This window comes from Megalops cyprinoides, chromosome 24 (assembly GCF_013368585.1).
Source record: "Megalops cyprinoides isolate fMegCyp1 chromosome 24, fMegCyp1.pri, whole genome shotgun sequence".
Lineage (NCBI taxonomy): Eukaryota > Metazoa > Chordata > Actinopteri > Elopiformes > Megalopidae > Megalops > Megalops cyprinoides.
In genome coordinates, this window is record NC_050606.1 from 780001 (window position 1) to 797500 (window position 17500).

The 17500-nt window shown below is 48.7% G+C and overlaps 3 protein-coding genes and 1 long non-coding RNA gene across 4 annotated transcripts in view; 2 read left to right on the plus strand and 2 right to left on the minus strand.

Moving 5' to 3' along the window:
- Nucleotides 1-2557, minus strand: part of LOC118771462 (E3 ubiquitin/ISG15 ligase TRIM25-like) — a 4262-nt gene extending 1705 nt beyond the window's left edge. The window contains exons 1-2 of the mRNA XM_036519471.1: nucleotides 1856-2557; nucleotides 841-939 (exon numbers count right to left, since the gene is read on the minus strand). Coding sequence (XP_036375364.1) covers nucleotides 841-939; nucleotides 1856-2434 — 678 coding nt within the window. The 5' untranslated portion in view covers nucleotides 2435-2557. The remainder of the gene's footprint in view (nucleotides 1-840; nucleotides 940-1855) is intronic.
- A 392-nt stretch (nucleotides 2558-2949) lies between these two features.
- LOC118771060 (zinc finger protein GLI4-like) lies at nucleotides 2950-6988 on the plus strand. Its single transcript, XM_036518930.1, has 4 exons — nucleotides 2950-3267; nucleotides 3891-4021; nucleotides 4763-4880; nucleotides 5167-6988. Exons 1-4 carry the CDS (start codon nucleotides 3018-3020, stop codon nucleotides 5985-5987), a joined length of 1320 nt encoding a protein of 439 aa, XP_036374823.1. The 5' UTR covers nucleotides 2950-3017; the 3' UTR covers nucleotides 5988-6988.
- A 3187-nt stretch (nucleotides 6989-10175) lies between these two features.
- On the minus strand, nucleotides 10176-10881 carry LOC118771090 (E3 ubiquitin-protein ligase TRIM21-like). The gene is made up of 2 exons (XM_036518970.1): nucleotides 10857-10881; nucleotides 10176-10757 (listed from the first exon to the last, which is right to left on the minus strand). The coding sequence occupies exons 1-2, from the start codon at nucleotides 10879-10881 to the stop codon at nucleotides 10201-10203; spliced, it is 582 nt and encodes a 193-aa protein (XP_036374863.1). The 3' UTR covers nucleotides 10176-10200.
- Nucleotides 10882-13228: 2347 nt separating this feature from the next.
- The window catches only part of LOC118771105, a 6462-nt gene continuing 2190 nt past the window's right edge, over nucleotides 13229-17500 (plus strand). The window contains exons 1-2 of the long non-coding RNA XR_005004599.1: nucleotides 13229-13290; nucleotides 13762-13825. This is a non-coding gene — a long non-coding RNA (uncharacterized LOC118771105). The remainder of the gene's footprint in view (nucleotides 13291-13761; nucleotides 13826-17500) is intronic.

The following is a 17500-nucleotide window of genomic DNA, read 5'->3' on the forward strand; positions in this document are numbered from 1 at the left end:
CTTATCGCCCTCCCAGTGAAGCCATGTGAACCTGAACTGCATCGCCAGACACGCAAGAAGAGGAAGGAGAGAAAACTTCAGAAAGATACAGAATAACCACACATGCCTCATCACCCTCCAAAGACCTCCTCAAAGCAAAGGGCTCATGCAAGAAATGTCATGAAACGAATGGTTTAACACACTCGTTATCTCTACTAGCCAGCTTGTATCATGTCTGGCCATTGAAACCTGGTCAAGCAGCACTTCTGATATTGTTGACTCCTTATGGGTTTTTGCTTGTGTTGTGTTCTGCCTCACTTGTAAGTCGCTTTGGAGGAAAGCGGAGGAAACTTACGTAAACATAAAAATGAAAACCAGCAGCCATTACAGTACAGCACGTTATCATCACAGAGAAAACGCTCTTTTCAGGAGCCCAGCTAATGGAGTGACATGAAGAAGTGTCTGAGGCACATCTACAGGCAAAGCCCAGGGGAGAAGGGAGAGGCTAAGATGTCACACTCACATCACACTCGCCTGTCAGCGCTGCCGTGACCCGCTCCACCCCGACTCCTGTGTACCTTATAACTCCCACTTATGCCACAAACAAAGTCTCTGTGGGAAATAAAGTTCTGTGCTACTCTGAAACAGGACACCACTAAACATCTGTGAACCTACAAACCTACAGCCAAACAGTCCTGCCAACGAGGGGCGGTTTGTTCAGTATGAGGAGCAGTGTGCTCAGTAAGAGGAGCTCTGTGTAAGACAGGCACTGTGCTCAGTAAGAGGAGCTCTGTGCTCAGTAAGAGGAGCGCTGTGCTCAGCACTGGTGCAGGTGCAGCAGGTGCAGTCTCTCTCCCTCACCTGGGCAGCTCCCTCATGCTTGCTGTGCTTCTGCAGCTCCTTCTCCGTCTGCGCAAGTTTGCGGACAGCTCTCTGCAGCTGCGGCTGGAGTGCGTCCTGCTACTCAGAGAGAGAGAGGGAGAGAGGGAGAGAGAGAGAGAGAGAGAGAGAGAGAGAGAGAGAGAGAGAGAGAGAGGGAGAGAGAGAGAGAGAGAGAGAGGGAGAGAGGGGGGGGGAGAGAGAGGGGGGAGAGAGAGAGAGAGAGAGAGAGAGAGAGAGAGGGAGAGAGGGAGAGAGGGGGGAGAGAGGGGGAGAGAGAGAGGGGGAGAGGGGGAGAGAGAGAGAGAGAGAGGGAGAGAGTGGGGAGATGGGTGTGTGGAGAGGGGGAGAGAGCGGGAGCGTGGGGAGAGAGGGGGAGGGAGAGAGGGGGAGAGAGAGAGAGAGAGAGAGAGAGAGAGGGAGAGAGAGGGGGAGAGAGAGAAAGAGAGGGAGGGGGGGAGAGAAGGGGAGAGAGAGGGAGAGAAAGAGAGGGAGAGGGGGGAAGAGGGAGATCATCTTAAATGCAGGTCTGATGTGTGAGGCTGTAGGGTTGGGGTTGGGGTTAGGGTTGGGGTTGGGGTTAGACAGCTGACACAGAGCTGGCCTGAGAGGAGCTTCTGGGAGTGAGTGAGTTCACCTGTGCTTCTGCTTTCCTGGGTCTGCCTCCTGCCAGGCTTCAAGTTTATTTAATTTTCTTACACTCACACACAACACACAATCAGATTTGGTTAGCTAGCTTTAGATTTGCCTTTTGTTTTTGAGCCAGGGACACCCACTTCATTTTCATTTTATTTTTATTTATTTTAACACCTACTTCATAACATATTGCATGCTGAATACTTCTGAGTTTAACCTCAAAGGCCCAAGCACAGGTGAGCGCCAGGCCCAAGCACAGGTGAGCGTCAGGCCCGAGCACAGGTGAGCATCAGGCCCGAGCACAGGTGAGCATCAGGCCCGAGCACAGGTGAGCGTCAGGCCCGAGCACAGGTTCGCTCACCTTCAGGTCCTTCATGGCGTTCTTCAGGGTCTTGATGGTGTGCCCGGCGTGGCGGCCCTCGATGGTGCAGGCGGTGCACACGCACACACTGTCGTCCGCGCAGTAGTAGCGGAACGCCTCGTCATGCTCGGGACACTTCCTCTCCTTCACGTCCCCCAGCGGCTCTGTGAGGGGGTGCTCCCTGAAGGCGGGGAGCTCCAGGTGGGGCTTGACGTGCTCCGCACACATGGACACCTCACACTTCAGGCAGGTCTTCGCCGCGGCCGCCTGCTCGCCCAGGGAGCAGTAGTCGCACAGCACCGGGGGAGGGGGCTCCTGGGGGGGGCAGCCCCTCCGCCGGTAGTCCTCGGCGATGTTGGCCAGTTTGTAGTTCTTCTGGAAGCTTCCGCTGCATCTGTGGGTCTCCCGGCACTCGGGGCACCTGAAGCTGCCACCCTGGGCCTTCTTCCTCACCCCCTTCAGACAGCGCAGGCAGAAGCTGTGGCCACAGGCCAGCAGGTGGGGGTCCTGGAACACCTCCAGGCACACAGAGCAGGTGAGCTCACCCTCCAGCACACTGTCCTCTGAAACACCCGCCATTTCCACCACAGGCAGCTGGGAAACGGAGCTCCTCTTCCCCGGGGACGGTGACGCTGAAACACAGCAGGGGAGCTGCACTATGCCCGGCAGCTGGACTGCAAACAGCAGCGTCTCGCTGCGGCTGGAGCTGTCAAAAGCGAAAGAGCTTTTCAAGGAAATCACATGACCGCCTGCAGCTTCCTGCTTTCAAAAATAAACACACACACAGCCATACAGATTCACTCACACACACTCTATCCATACTATCTCCATTACAAGCACAATCTCCCAGAGATCTGCATCCTATTAGCTAGTGGTAAAATGTCAACCATTACAGCGGGGTATTTCAAAACTAAACAATGAGAAAATCATGTTTATTGTACGGGTTGAAAGGGGCGAGTAGGACCAGTTTTGACTGATTTATGAATGACGCTGTTCCAGCTCATTCCAGCTCAGGCACAGGTGAGCTGCGTGACGCCATGACGCATCACGCATCACGCATCACGCAGTCCCGCAGATCGTGGGAATGCGGCGCTGGGTCACGATTCCCCTCGACTACCGCGGCATGCCGAAGGAAGCTTAAGTTTTCTCTAAGAGTGTGGAGATGGAGGAGGCCCGAATGCCCGATCCGGTGTCGCTTTTTCAGAGCCAGGTTGCGTCTGTGTTGGAGGTCTTATTTAACATCGCAGTGGTGGAAATAACCAAACTTTTCCATGGCGGCGACATTCTCCCGGGCGGGAGCACCGGTCTGAACCTGCGGGCCACAGCAGAGTCTGCGCTGCGGGATTTAGGGAAAATGGCCCGCAGCGTCGGAGTGCAGGTCGGAGAAGGGGAGTCCAGCAGTGAGCAACGCGGTATGTTTGATATGTATAAATATATATATATATATATTATTAGCTACGGAAACAGCTAGCCAGATGGGTCATGGAAACAGATTCTGGGGTGTTAGTGTTGCCATGTGAAACGCCGCCTTGGAAACTGTCCGAAAATGTGTAAAATGGCTCCCAGATAGCTAGCCAGCTATCTGTACGCGCCGCCATGTGAGGCTAGGAAGCTACTTAACCAGCAAGTTACAGTAACAAACAACTTGTTATACGAGCTCGAAAACGAGCACTTGGGCTGAATGTGTGTTTGCAGTCCAGTAGCAGGAATGCGAGGTGTCCTGGCGGACGGGGTAAGGCTCTTTGCACATTAAAATGCGGACGAAACGCACAAACAGCCGGATGTGAAATGCCTGCCACAAAATGTTGATTTTGTGAGTTTCTGCAGAGTGTATAATGCCAGTTTCGTTAAACGATGTTTCTCTTACCGTGTGTTTTTGTTTTGTTTTGAGTTTGAGTTATCGCTCATTAAGTTTAAAAGTGGGTTTTCTTTGATTAAAAGTCCTGTCAGATGCTCGTGTGAGTGAGTGTGTGTGTGAGTGACTGTGGGGTAACTGTATGGTAAATGGCATTTATTTAAACGCTTTACTACACAGTGTGTGAGAGTAACCCGCGTCCCGCTTGCGGAGCCGCGGAAGCGGAGCCCCCCGCAGTTCCCGTTTCCCCGGGGGGGTCGGAGCGCAGGAACAGCCCCGGCAGACTGCAGCCCCCCGCACTCAAATGCGAGGTCAGTGCGCGCAGGGACCCTCCGTTTCTCAGCTCCAGTCCAACCGCGTTAAAGTGGCAGTTAAGCCCCTTCTCCTCCTCTGTAACACACTGCTTTCTGACGACCTGTAGAGTTTCAGTGCACCGCGTTAGTTACCTGCAATCAGTGTATGGTAATATTAAAAAGAAAAAAGTTTTTCAGTCGGAATTGGCAGATGCTGTGAATTTATCTCTGGTTCTTAAACATGGGGTCCACATAACCGTAAACGCAAGACAGATCAGACAATGCTCCCACCGATACCAATGAGAGCATAATTAAGAAAGTGTGTCGAACTGTGCAGTTACTGTGTTTATTGTCGGCCATATATCACTTCCATTCTTACCTGCAATCTGTTTATACAGCAAAATATTCACTAAAGTGAACCAGAATGGCTGTTACATTATTGTCATTTAGCAGACGCTCTTATCCAGAGCAAATTACAGTTTTACATGTTATCCACTTATACAGCTGGATATTTATTGAGGCAATTCTGGGGTAAGTACATTGCTCAAGTCCTGTCAGATGCTAAGGGTTGTCCACGGGTACAACAGCAGTGCCCCAGCGGGGAATTGAACCAGCGACCTCTTGGCTATGAGCCCTGCTCTTCACCACTCTGTCTCACCCGACGCTGTGGGACCTGTTGAGGCAGTCCCTGAGGGCAACTGGGATGTGGAGTGTGCCGTAATTGGTGGTGATCGGCCTGTTTCTGTGTTTTTGTACCAGAAAGCTGATGTTGCGGTGTGGGAGTCCATAGCAGCGCCCCCTGGGGGCGGGGGGTGGAAGGGCGGCAGTGGTGTGCTGGCAGGACTGGACTCCGGTGCAGGAGGTGGTGTTGCTACAGGTGTGTGTGTGTGTGTGTGGTGGGGGGGGGGGGGGGGGGGTGGTACACAGTGAACATTAAATGCACTGAAAACATGGACAGGTGAATGCGTGTGGGTGTTGCCGTCTTATGCATGACTGTGGACCTGTGTTCACATCCAGCCATTCTCAGCTGCGTTTCTCACTGCCACTGCACAAAACTTCCCCCAGACAGCGGTCCCGGCGAGCGTGCGGTCGACCCGGGGTCCTGCTGCAGGTGGGTGGGAGGTGAACAGCAGCCTTACACCGGAGTGTTGTGTGCCCTGCAGGAGCGGTGGAGCGCAGTGTCGGCGTGGGGCGGAGACCCGCCCAGGAGCAGCAGCCGTGGGAGCAGCAGTGTCCTCCCCGCCCCCAGCCTTCAGGGTCCCCAGAGCTGCGGCTCCACCCGCGGGGTCTGCAGGCGGAGCCAGCGGGGGGGCTCAACTTGGCCGTCTGCTCCGGAGCCTTCCGGGAGAGAGACCACGCGCCTGCGGTGGGCGGAGACACCGCCCTGAGCGGCCCGCGGCGGGGTGGGGGCGGGGGCCTCAGAGCGGGGTTCGGCCGGCCGGTGCTGCGCCCGTGCTCCGTGCAGCTGGTGAACGTGCTGCTGTGTTCGGGCGCGGGGGGGCGGAGCCTGGCTGCACGCGGCGTCCCCCGCGAGCTGCGGCCGCACCAGCGCCTGCACACGGGGACGCGGCTGTGCTGCTTCCGGCGCTGCGGAAACGGCGTGTGGCGGCTGCACGGCCTGCTGGCCCCCGCCCGCCCCCACCACTGCCAGGTCTGCGGGAAGACCTTCCGCCGCAGGAAGGAGCTGCGCAGACACCAGCGCTTCCACACGGGGGAGAGACCGTACTCCTGCGCTCGCTGCTGCAAGACCTTCGCGCTGCGTAAGAACCTGAGGCGGCACGAGAGGTTTCACACCGGGGAGAAACCGCACTGCTGCTCCCTCTGCGGCAAGAGGTTCCGGCTCAGAGACAGTCTGCGCACCCACCAGCGCTTCCACACGGGAGAGAGACCGTACAGCTGCGCGCTGTGTGCAAAGCGCTTCCGCATACTGAGGAACCTGCGGAGGCATGAGGAGATCCACAGGGGGGCGGGGCCTGCCGAGTGACGGGCGGACCAGGGGCGGGGCCTGCCGAGTGACGGGCGGACCAGGGCGGGGCCGGCCGAGTGACGGGCGGAGCAGGAGTCTCTCTCAGATGAGAGCACCAGCCAGTCTTCTACCTCTGATCAGAACACTAACGGTGCAGGAAGCAGCGGGGACCTGCACTAAACCAGCCCTTGCTAAGCCAGTTTAAATGTGCTTTAAATGATGGTGAAAGACTGTTGTCCAGTCAGACTTTGCTTTATGAGAAGCATTAAGGCATTATGTTGAATCCTGTGCTGAGAAACTCATGCCTTAAAGTGTTCAGAACCAGTAATGCAGTGTGAAGGGAAGTGTTCAGATCCAAACCGCTTTCAGATGCAGAAATGGAGACTTTTCAGTGGCAGCCAATGCAGTAAACAATTCTTTCCAAACCAACACTGAGGCGTGGCTCCCTGGCGGGCGGCGTGGCTCCCTGGCGGGCGGCGTGGCTCCCTGGTGGGGGGCGTGGCTCCCAGACGGGGGGCGTGGCTCCCAGCAGGCCTTGTGGCAGGGGTCAGCGTTTCAGTACGCTGTTTCAGCACCTGCCCGTGTGCACACTCAGTGATGTCACAATCTGCTACATTCCGCTGTCACTCATCCTAGTGCCTTAACAGCTCATTTCCAGGGAGAGCTTCTGTTTTCAGGGTTAGAGAGGGTTCTCTGTGTGATCACGCCCCCTCACACACCTGCACCACACACCCTCTCAGGACAAGATGCCGAACTCCTGCACGCTGACCGCACATCCTCCCACCGTAACTCTGTTATGTTGGTGCCCGTTTTCTTGAGAAATCTCTCAACGCGTCATCACTACTGAACTTTGTAAATATTGGTTATTCGATGCTGGTTGGTGAGACTGCAGCTAAAGGGAGCCCTTCTGGTGTTCAGGGCAGTGTTAAACCTGTTCCATGTTACAGATATGTAGAATCGATGTTTCACAGCTAGCGTTTTTAACTCTATGTCGAGATAGTAGTATGTGTAGAAGAATATTGGGGTTTTTTGTTTACTTTTAAGTCATTTCTTTCTCTTTGTGTACGAAACAATGAGTTTGTTTTTCTACATTCTTGTGGTTAATAAATGGATATGTGATGTCACAGTGGGCTGGTCCTTGTCTGCCGGGCTGATTGGTGTGAGGTCACCTCCTGGGGAGGGTAATTCAGAGGCTTCCTCTTAAAGGGACTGGGGCTTTGCAATGTCGTCCCACCGGGTGTCAGGGTTCCTGTTTCTGGGTGATGAGGAGTCTGGGTTTGCTCCACTGCAGCGGCATTAAACAGGTTCTGCTTATTGCAGGTGATGAGGAGTCTGGGTTTGCTCCACTGCAGCGGTATTAAACAGGTTCTGCTTATTGCAGGTGATGAGGAGTCTGGGTTTGCTTCACTGCAGCGGTATTAAACAGGTTCTGCTTGACGAGCATACAGCTGTGAGAAACCCTCTGTTTATTGTACGGATACTAAACAGATAAAGAAGAGGTTATTTTCACACACACTGAAATGGTTTGGATGCACATGAAAGGCGTTTATAGCTTATCTCCTCGAACTCCATGAGCTTCTCCCAGTGTGTATTTGTGTGTTAAAAGGACGGATCTGCTGATGCTGTCTCCTCCCAGTGCCCCTGCCGTGACCTCAGCACAGACCCGCAGAGATGCATAAAGCAGCAGGCCTCAGGAGGGCGCTCACGAGCTCTCCTCAGCCATCAGGCCTTGACTGGCGGATGCTGCTGCGGTGAACCCCTCCCCCGCGCCGCGCCCTCTGGTAACCTCTCAGGCAGACGGCGGTAAGGGTCCAATCACGAGTCGAGCTGCTGTAGCTTTTGCTTTAGCTTTCACTTCTGCTCTGCACAGCCTCAGGCTCCAGGCCAAAACACACGGTCACAAGGTCCGGACCGCTGAACCGCGCTCACCAAGACCGTGACGTGAACGCGTCAGACTGTGTCCCGTGCTCCTTTTATAATAAATACTGATATATGAATCAGCTGCATATAGTGATCAAATTCCTATACCTGGAATGATTACTGATGATATCCTAAATATTACTAATGTAAGGAAAAACCAAGGCGCAGTTCCGATCTTCACAGAAAAGTCTATTTACAGGAACGGCAGTTGTCAGAAATACGTGAAAACGCACTCTGGGTTCAGAGTCAATCTGAACCCCGAGCACTCAGCGAAAGCATTCTTTATACTGATACAGAGCTTTGATCAGGATCGACAATAATTAGCATACAGGTGGTGAAATACAGGAGGTCTGGTAATTACATTATCTTCCCTAGCAAGAACAGTTCTCAATCACCCATCACCGGTTTCTTTGGAAGTATCAATTGCTGTAATGGCCAGCCACGGCCAAAGTGACAATTGATGTCAGTGAGCAGAACTGTGGTTACAATAAGGCCATCTAGACAAATGAATACAGGTATTAGCACAGATCCTCTCACTTTTAAGGTATGCTATCTTATGCTGCACTGAGTGAGCTGGTTTAGGGAACTGGGCCAAAATCTTACCGTAATCAATAATTGATGCTCACATTAATTATCTTGGACTCACTCCCAACATGTTACATGACACGCAATTGAGTCCAGTGGTGCATGTGCTTTTAAGAGTTGAATGTAGCAAATCTCTTGCCTTAATTAACTGTTGTGTACTTTGACTCGCTGTTGGTAGTTTGGAGTTCTGTTTAAAATTACTTTTAAACAGGTTTTTAAACTTTAGCCAGGCACAGACACACGCAGGGACAGACAGGCTGGCGCTCCGGGTTGCGACCGCCATGGCTCAGGCGTTGGCGATCCTGCAGCCGAAAACGCAGCTGGAGTGGGAGCTGACCTGCCCAGTGTGCCGGGACATCTTCAGCGACCCCCACCTGCTGCCCTGCGGACACTCCTGTCTATTAAAAAGCTACAAAAAGCATGAGGTATATATCCATGTTCAACGATGCATATATTTAAGCAAAGCAAAGTGTTTCTTTAAACCAAATTTATTTACTTCAAATAATCATAAAAGCAAACACAAAAAACATCCAAGAGATAAGGACACTTTATAAAATGTGTTTGTTAGGGATGCTGATTTTATGAAATTTCATTCTCATGGATCGGAGCTGAAACAAATAACATTTTAATCACTGACAGACGAAACGAAAAATGCCCTTTTGCTCCTCATTTTTGTCGTTTAAATATTTGTTAACCTTTGATCCTCAGTGCATTTCATCCATCCGAATCTCCAGTGACAATAATTAATTTTGTGCTGCCAAGACCTTTAAACCAGACCTACAACAGTATGTCTGCACTGTGTCATGATGTGTGACAATCGGAACCGGATACGCAGGATGGTGTCTAAGCAAGAATTTATTGCTTTTTTGGAATGTTAATATGAATTTTAAATAAAGGGCATAGGCTACATCCGTAAACCTCCATAAAGCGAACATGATTATAAGTCTGCTGCCGTGGGCTCAGTGCAGGTGCGGTTTCGAAAAGCATTCTCCCATGACGGTCTGGGTAAACAAGCTGGATTGGCTGTTCGGGGCGGCGGGGCAGTGTGATAGGACCTGTTATACAGCCTGTTTTGTCTTTCAGGTTTTCTGTTAGCTGTTTGTCCAGAAGGGGGCGCTGTTTCAACAGGACAGCCTGCGCAGCACGTTTGGCAGCTGACGCCGTCCCCCCCGCAGAGGTACAGACCGACAGCGGGAGCACGTCACATGACGCGTCTGTCTCTCACATGTGAGTCGCACCATTTTAACGGCCATATCGTGACCCAATCGTGACGCGACTAATTTCTGCATTCTGAGTTAACCATCAGAGGAAGTAATTAAGATACAGTTCTGAGCCTGTAGCAATTAACTTTATTTTATCCAATACGGGGTCACCCCCTTGAGTGATGTTGGATTAGGAACCTTCATCGTGAAAAAAAAACTTTTAGTTACATGGCTTTGGGGAGGGGGGTTTGGAAGACAGTTTAAGATTAAAAAAAAATGGACGTTTTGAGTACAGCAGTCATCTCTTGACTTTACAGGCAATTAAGGGTTTACATTAACAGAAACCACCTAGACTTTAGTTCTCCCAGTTAATACAATAAAACTTAAGACTGAGAACAAAGAATAAAAAACTGAGATCTCCTCACAGTTAGAACAATTAACACACAGTCTGTCAGAAGTTCATGCAGAATGAAAACAAATTTATTCAGGCTCAGCTGGATATGTGTAAGTGTTCAGAGCCCATTTCATCTGCCTGAATTTTCACCCACTAAGGGTGTGATGATCAGCGGGGCTGAATTTGCACCCCCATTGTTCCCACAGGGGCTGAAGAATGGATAGAGTTTTTCACGGAAGGTGTATCCAGTGAAGGAGTAGATATGAGACCTGGTCTCCACATCATAAAAAGAGACCTCACCCTTCTCGTAATCCACAAACACCCCCACCTTCTGGGGCTTCACTCTCAAGATGAGGGGGACAGGTGCGCTTTCGTTGGCAGTGTACTTCCTCCCGTTCCTCAGCCATATGGTCCAGCATCCATTCTCTGGGCACAGAGTTATCCTCCCCTTCCTGCTGACGGACTCTCTGGCCACGCCCAGATCCCACTCTGTCTTCCCGCCCACATGCACCTCCCAGTAAGCTCTCCCTGAGGAGAACCCCTCCTTTCCCAGCACATTGGGGGCTGGATTAAACCTCTCTGGTCTGTCGGGGAGCACCTGCTCTCTGTCTCCGTGCCTAACTTCTTTCCTGTCCTCAGACAGGATGAGCTCAGGGTTGGCTGTGTCAGGGTCCAGAGTCACATCCACTGTGGAGTGGCAGAAGTAATTTCAGAAATGTTAATGCAGTTATGAATATCATTAGAGCCAACAGCAAGAAGAAATAAAACTGTACACCAAGCTCATACCTGCATAATTTTGCATCTTACTCATTTCTGCAAATAAAAGGGGAAACAAGGACACAGATTTAGTCAAACAGATCACAAAGGAGTAATTCTGAAACACTGAAATTACAATCAACATCACAGTACATGAGTTATTTACTCATTTCCTGCTGTTGAGATAGAGCTATGTTGATCTTCTCCAAATCCACATCAGATACTGCGAAGTCAGACATGTGTTCAGGTGTGTGCAGAGATGTGTCAACCTGGAGAGGAAGAAAGAGGAATGGGTACATCTGCAGCCAAAGAGCAGGGCTGGCCAGATCAGCGTACAGAGACAGAGAAAACAGCACAGCCCATATCATCACCTTACTATAGAGGCACAACAGCAACACACGTACCATTACAGCATTAACTGTAGCAACTGTCTAAAGTCTGACCCAAAAAGTCACTGAGATGATTTTTCAGGCACATGAGTGTGAAGTGCAACACCAATTTGTTTATATAGTACTTGTTAAGTTCCAAAGATTTGGGAGGAGAACTGTCAGACAATCCCTATGTAATGAACCAAACCTACACAAAGCGGTTCTTTCTTTACAAACTATGACTATAAAAACCCCACTCGCCAGGTCCTCTCTGCATCAGCTGTTCCCAGCATCCCTGCTCCACCCCAACCCCCCCTTTCATGCCCAGTCTCTTCACTGGACTGCAAGCCAAAGGTCAGCACCCCTATACCCACATCACCAGCCTCCACATTCTCCCTTATGCACATTTGCATTACATGCAGACTTATATCTACACAATAGCTCTAATCATTTAGTAATTGTGTTCTTTTTCATTTGACAGGACCCCCCTTCTCTGTGTGCTGCCTGCGTCTCTTTGTGGACCTGCATGCAAACAGTCGGGCTCCCTCACTGTCACTTACTTGGCAGATGACCATTGGGGCTTTGTTTTTACCACCGTCATCCCCACAGGGGCTGAAGAATGGATACACTTTCTCCGCAGTGTAACTAGCGAAGGTGTAATCAGTGAAGGTGTAGATATGCGACCTGGTCTCCGCATTATAAAAGGAGACCTCACCCCTCTCGTATTCCACAAACACCCCAACCTTCTGGGGCTTCACCCTCAACGTGAGGGGGACAGGGGGGCTTGAGTTGGCAGTGTACTCCCTCCCGTTCCTCAGCCATATGGTCCAGAATCCGTTCTCTGGGCACAGACTTATCCTCCCCTTCCTGCTGACGGACTCTGTGGCCACGCCCAGATCCCACTCTGTCTTCCTGCCCACATGCACCTCCCAGTAAGCTCTCCCTGAGGAGAACCCCTCCTTTCCCAGCACGTTGGGGGCTGGATTAAACCTCTGGGGGTTTTCGGGGAGATCTTGTCTTCGGTGTCCTTGGGTAAGTCGTTTCCCATCCTCAGACAGGACAAGTATTGGACTTGCTGTATCAGGGTCCAGTTTAACATCCACTGTGGAGCACATTTGTAATTTTAAAATCTCGACAAACACTAGTATTGTGAAAGGCAGCAGTGTACTTCTGTTTTTGACAATAGATGAAGTACCGTCCTTGGCATACCTGCACACTGCTTCATCTTCTGGAACTCTGTAAGATAAACAGTGTTTGGTGACAATACTGTAGATTATATGCATTATACTGATAATGAAGTAAGCTGTACTTCACTAGAGGAAGAGCTGTTCTACAGTATTGAAGTGGATATATCCACTTCCGCTGCATTCAGGTCTGGGGGTTCTGCGTTTCTGACAGGCGGGGTTCTGACCAGCAGGTTAGCGCCGTACGGCATACGGCAGGAAAGCAGGCCGCAGCGAGATTCTGTCTCAGCTTTGCCATTCAGCCTCTGGCATTACAGCGAGAAACGTGTCTCAACACTGCTATCACTCATCAGGTGCTTCCAAAAACCATATTTTAGCAGCTGGCTAATCTTTTTGGCCCCCATGCCCATGGGGAAATTATAGATATAATATATGGAATATGCTGACAAACTAAATATGCCTTACCTTCAGGGCTGCATACTAATGAAAGCAAAAGACAGGAGAAAATATTAGATACAGTTGCATACAAAACACTACTCTTTATTATGACATTAACAACACAAATTCCACAATTCACAATCATTCACTTTGATTTTTTTCTGTGAAGGGTTTTATGAGGATACCAAAAAAGGGTAGGGATGCAAAATGGGATATTTCACTCTTGTAAAGGAAAGTGAAGGCAGTTTATAAAATTTGTTTGTGTTATACAAAATTTGTTGGTGTGAAATACCTGTTTCTGATTGTCCTAATTATGTCTGTTTCTTAAAAATGCCAGGTCATTAGACACTGCACTGGGGTTTTCTCCTGAAAGGCAGGAGTGTGTAACCTTCACTGACCACTTACCGTCCTCGGAGTCATCGCAGTCGTCGGAGTTGCCTGAGCAGGGAGGGGAATGGAAAAGTGTCAGTGCAGGTCTGTATGGTGGACTGACGTGTGAAGATGTGGTTTCTGTAAGCACTGGTCTTAAAATGGCCTAATTAGGAGCACTTACAGTTGTGTTTCGCTCTAGTAGGAACATCTGCCATATTGAAACATAACAGAGCTTTAAATACAACATTTCTTATTCTTTATGTGCCATTATAATCTTCCACAGGACTTTGCTTTGCTTCTTTGGTCTTCTGCTTCCGTGAAAAGAAATTGCTTCACCTTCTATTATTGTCTTAATAAATTCTTCTGTAGCTTTAAAATCTGAATCTCATCAGGAAGTTTTTTCTGTAGCTCCTTGCCACACTCACCATCACTGGAAAGAGTTTCTTTTAGCTTCTGAGCAAGATCGTTCTGCTGCATCATCTTCAGGATCTTTTGTGTAGTGCGACACGCTCCTTTCTTCCCATATTGATCCACCATTTTATCCACAACCTCATGCCTGTCTTTCCCTTCCAGCTGCCCCTTGGGAATGTGTGGCACACCCGCCACCTCCTTCAGCTCATCCTGACACAGGTACCAGGTAAACCTTTTAAAATCCTTAGCCTCCAAATCATCCAGAATGGAAACAAGTGTAGATTTCACAGGTGCCATGGTGGGCGATTACAGAGTGGCTGGAACTGAAAAACAACAAAAAAAGGAAAAGCAAACACCTCTAATTATGGTTCTTAACAGATCCAACTGACGTTAACATCTTACTTTAAAACATATGGAACCTTGTATGGCTCATATTTTGGTAAAATAAACTCATGTTTGCAGCCATTGTGAGCTGGATTAAATGCATATATGATCATGGGCCACGGATCATTTTTCTTGTTGGTAAATCAGTAGTGAATTATACCAGATTCTTTGTGATAATTAAACAAAAGGAGAGTCAGTGTTTGCAAATGACTAAAAAAGTCTTCTGTATTGTGGTGAGCTCTGGAATCTCACTTCCAGTTTCATGTTCATTTCCACTGTAATAAATCAATCACCCCAAAACTAAAACTTTCAAAAGTAAAATGCATATTGAACCTGTCACTTACTGTATAATCTCAGTGTTCAAATGAAGTGTAAATATTTTGCAAAGTTTTGTAAATATTACACACATTTAATAATTATTCATTTAAAATGGTGCATTAATTCACATACATAGTACAACCATTTACATAAATAACATAAATATTTGACAAATATTTCAAAAATTTTGCAAATGTGTCATTGCTTGAATGTTCCAAACATTTACATAAACAGCGAAAGTTTCATGTATTTAGTAACTGTGAGTCTAATGGAAATGAGCTTTGCCTAGTTATCATAAATAACAGATTAGGGTTGAAGTGGGCAGAGTAGATAATAACGGACAGATAAAACGCCATGACCCAGAATGCACTGCACCAAACACAGCACTCCTCTAACATAAAACTCCATGCTATCATGTGAGCGTGTATGAACCCTACAACAAATAACTGTATGGTGATTTAACCATTTATGATCAGTTTACAATATAGATATGATGTATACACTCACACTGAAGAGCAGAAAATTGATTGAGAAATGTTACAGGAAACCTTAGTGGTTTAGTCGAAGAGGCCCCCAGCTGAAATATAAGCAGAACAGGAAGCACAAAGAACTGAACTATTCACCTCCCCCCATTCAGCGCTGACTCTGTAAACAAGGGTGAATGTTGTCATTGTTGTAGTTTTGCAGGTAACATCATGCATATCCTGAAAATATAAATTCACAAAAATGTGATTTTGAGATTAGACAGTACTGCATCTTGATGCAGCAGTCATGCAGATTTGAGTTTCCTGATCACAGTCACATGATGGCATGTAAAGGATTCACAGCTTCCGGATTCATGCTGTATTCAGATATGTGTTGTGCATCCTTTGTGTTTTTACTCCTGTTTTGAAATCTATCTTACTCACCGCTTAGCCCAACTTCTCTGAATAATATGGTTTCCCTGGGGGTTTTACAATGTGAGCAGTGAGCAGACTCACCCCCATCAGGTACCTTTCAGCCCGAAAGCAGGACTGTGACACGGCACACAACACTAGGTTGATCTTAATCCTTCAACAGTTTGAGCCCGAACAATTACACCCATGTGCTTGTTGTGTATCACAGGAGCCTTCCTTTTCAAATGTGTTCAAGCTGCATGGCATATTAATATATGCAATCTGAAGTATAACACTGCAAAAAGAACCTTTAAAGGAATCATCACTTGGCATAATAAACAACTCATTAGGCATGCATAATCGCAATCAATCGTAATGCTACCAAAACCTGAAGGTGATAATCTGAACAGTGTTAGTAGTCAACAAGCAGTTTTAGTTTACCTTGAAATATGGTTTTTCACAGAGATTTTAAAGTCTCGCCTTCAGCCTGAGTAAGACACGGACTTGTAGTCAGTCAGTCGCTCGCCCTTCCGAGAAATAATTCCCGATTTTTTTATGGGGGCTGGATTAAAATAGTCAAAGTGCAAAGACAGAGCGATAAGATAAGCTGTGAATGAATATGTAGCAGCATTAAAGGCAGAAGGACTGCGCTCGTGAAGTAAAGGCAAGTGTTTATTATAAATGTGCGTTATCTTAAGAAATGAAGCAACGCTTTTTACCACATCCATTCACTGTACCGAGGAGACCAGTTTAAGAGCTATACAGACATTGCAAATACGCCACGCTGCCGGCACTGTCTGCAAGAACAGACCTACAGTAAGTACCGCATGCTGATGCTGCAGCCACAGAGGTTTCGATTCTCTGACTATAACATTGCGTTGCGCAGCTACGCTCATGCAGCCCTCTGACCAGGAGCAGGGCAGGCCAGGGAGACGAGGGCGACTGAGGCCGCCCTGAACCGGATGTTATGGATGACCTGGTGTGTTGGCCACAGTGGGCAAACAGTTTGTAAACGTGTTTGTAAGCTGTCCCAATCGAGCGGGGTAACACTCTTCAGGATTCTTTTGTTTCATTTTTTTATAGTTTAACTCTTTGGTTATACAGGCGCATGGGAATTTCAGGTTCGGTGGGAAGGCGTGGGATCAGACTCAACGGCAGGAGAAAATACAGATGCAACTGTGCTCCGCAGGGTGCACAAAAAGTCATAAATACTGTTTAGACATCAGAATCAACTGGGGGTGCACTGAGGTCTGTCTGGGGGTGCAATGCACCCCTGAACACCCCTCTAGCGGCGGGCCTGCCTGGGGATGCTCCTTTTTCTTTTGCTTGTTTTTCTGCCGTGTGCTTGACTCGGTTTTATGTCAGGTTTTTTCCGTTGCCTCTAAAAACCAGCTACACAACATGTCTACAATCGCCCTAAATGTAGTCAAGTTGCTCCCTCCCCATCTCACTTCACTGGCTTCCTGTTATCACTGGCATCAAGTTCAAAACCTTGGTTCTGACATACAGGGCAGTGAATGGAACAGCCCCTTCATACCTAGCATCGGTCTTCAAACCGTACGTAGGTATCGCTGCACTCTGCATCCACAGGGCAACTGACTGTCCCGACCCGAAGGGGTCGCTCTTCTCAGTCATGATCCCTGTCTGTACTGGTCCCTCAGTGGAATTAACTCCCCACAGAGGTGAGGACAGCAGAATCACTGGCCATCTTCTGACACACTGCAGACCCACCTCTTCAGACCGCATCTCGGTTCCACCGCAATCCCCGCCCCCTAACACCTGTTTCTTGTAGTACTTGGTGTTTATTTTATGTATAGTATTGCGACATGTTATTGATACTGTGATCTCGTCACTGTGTGATGTATGTTAGTGCATGTACTTGTCTTCCCTTAGTTTTCTAGGCTGCCTAGTTGTGGGTTAGCACAAGTTAACCTGTGGTAGGGCTGGAATAGTGTTATGCTCACACTCACTCGTCACACTCACACTCACCTCTTCAGAGTTCACCTCAGTTCCACTTCTATCCCCACCTCCTAACACCTACTGCTACTTGCGTTTGATGCTGCTTTTATGTGTGGTATTATGTATTATAATTTGTGTTCTAGGGACTGTTGTATGGTAGTATGCTTGGCTTTTGTCAGAGTGCACAAGTTAACTTGTGATAGGGCTTGAACGGTGTTGAACTCACACTGGTCTGACACTGTTGCTCGTTTAAATTGAATGGTTGCGCTTATGTTCTAATGTGATGGAAGATGCTAAATGCACGTAAATGAAACGGGTCGTGAGCTGAGTGTATTCTTTTCTCAGAAATACGATTTCCTTCAGGG

Coding starts and splice junctions, on each gene's coding strand:
- LOC118771090 (XM_036518970.1), bottom strand. CDS start 10,881: ATGAGTAAGATGCAAAATTATGCAG. Junction 10,758..10,856: donor TAAGATGCAAAATTATGCAG/GTATGAGCTTGG, acceptor GCCACTCCACAG/TGGATGTGACTCTGGACCCT.
- LOC118771060 (XM_036518930.1), top strand. CDS start 3,018: ATGGAGGAGGCCCGAATGCCCGATCCGGTGTCGCTTTTTCAGAGCCAG. Junction 3,268..3,890: donor GTCCAGCAGTGAGCAACGCG/GTATGTTTGATA, acceptor TTTACTACACAG/TGTGTGAGAGTAACCCGCGT. Junction 4,881..5,166: donor AGGAGGTGGTGTTGCTACAG/GTGTGTGTGTGT, acceptor TGTGCCCTGCAG/GAGCGGTGGAGCGCAGTGTC.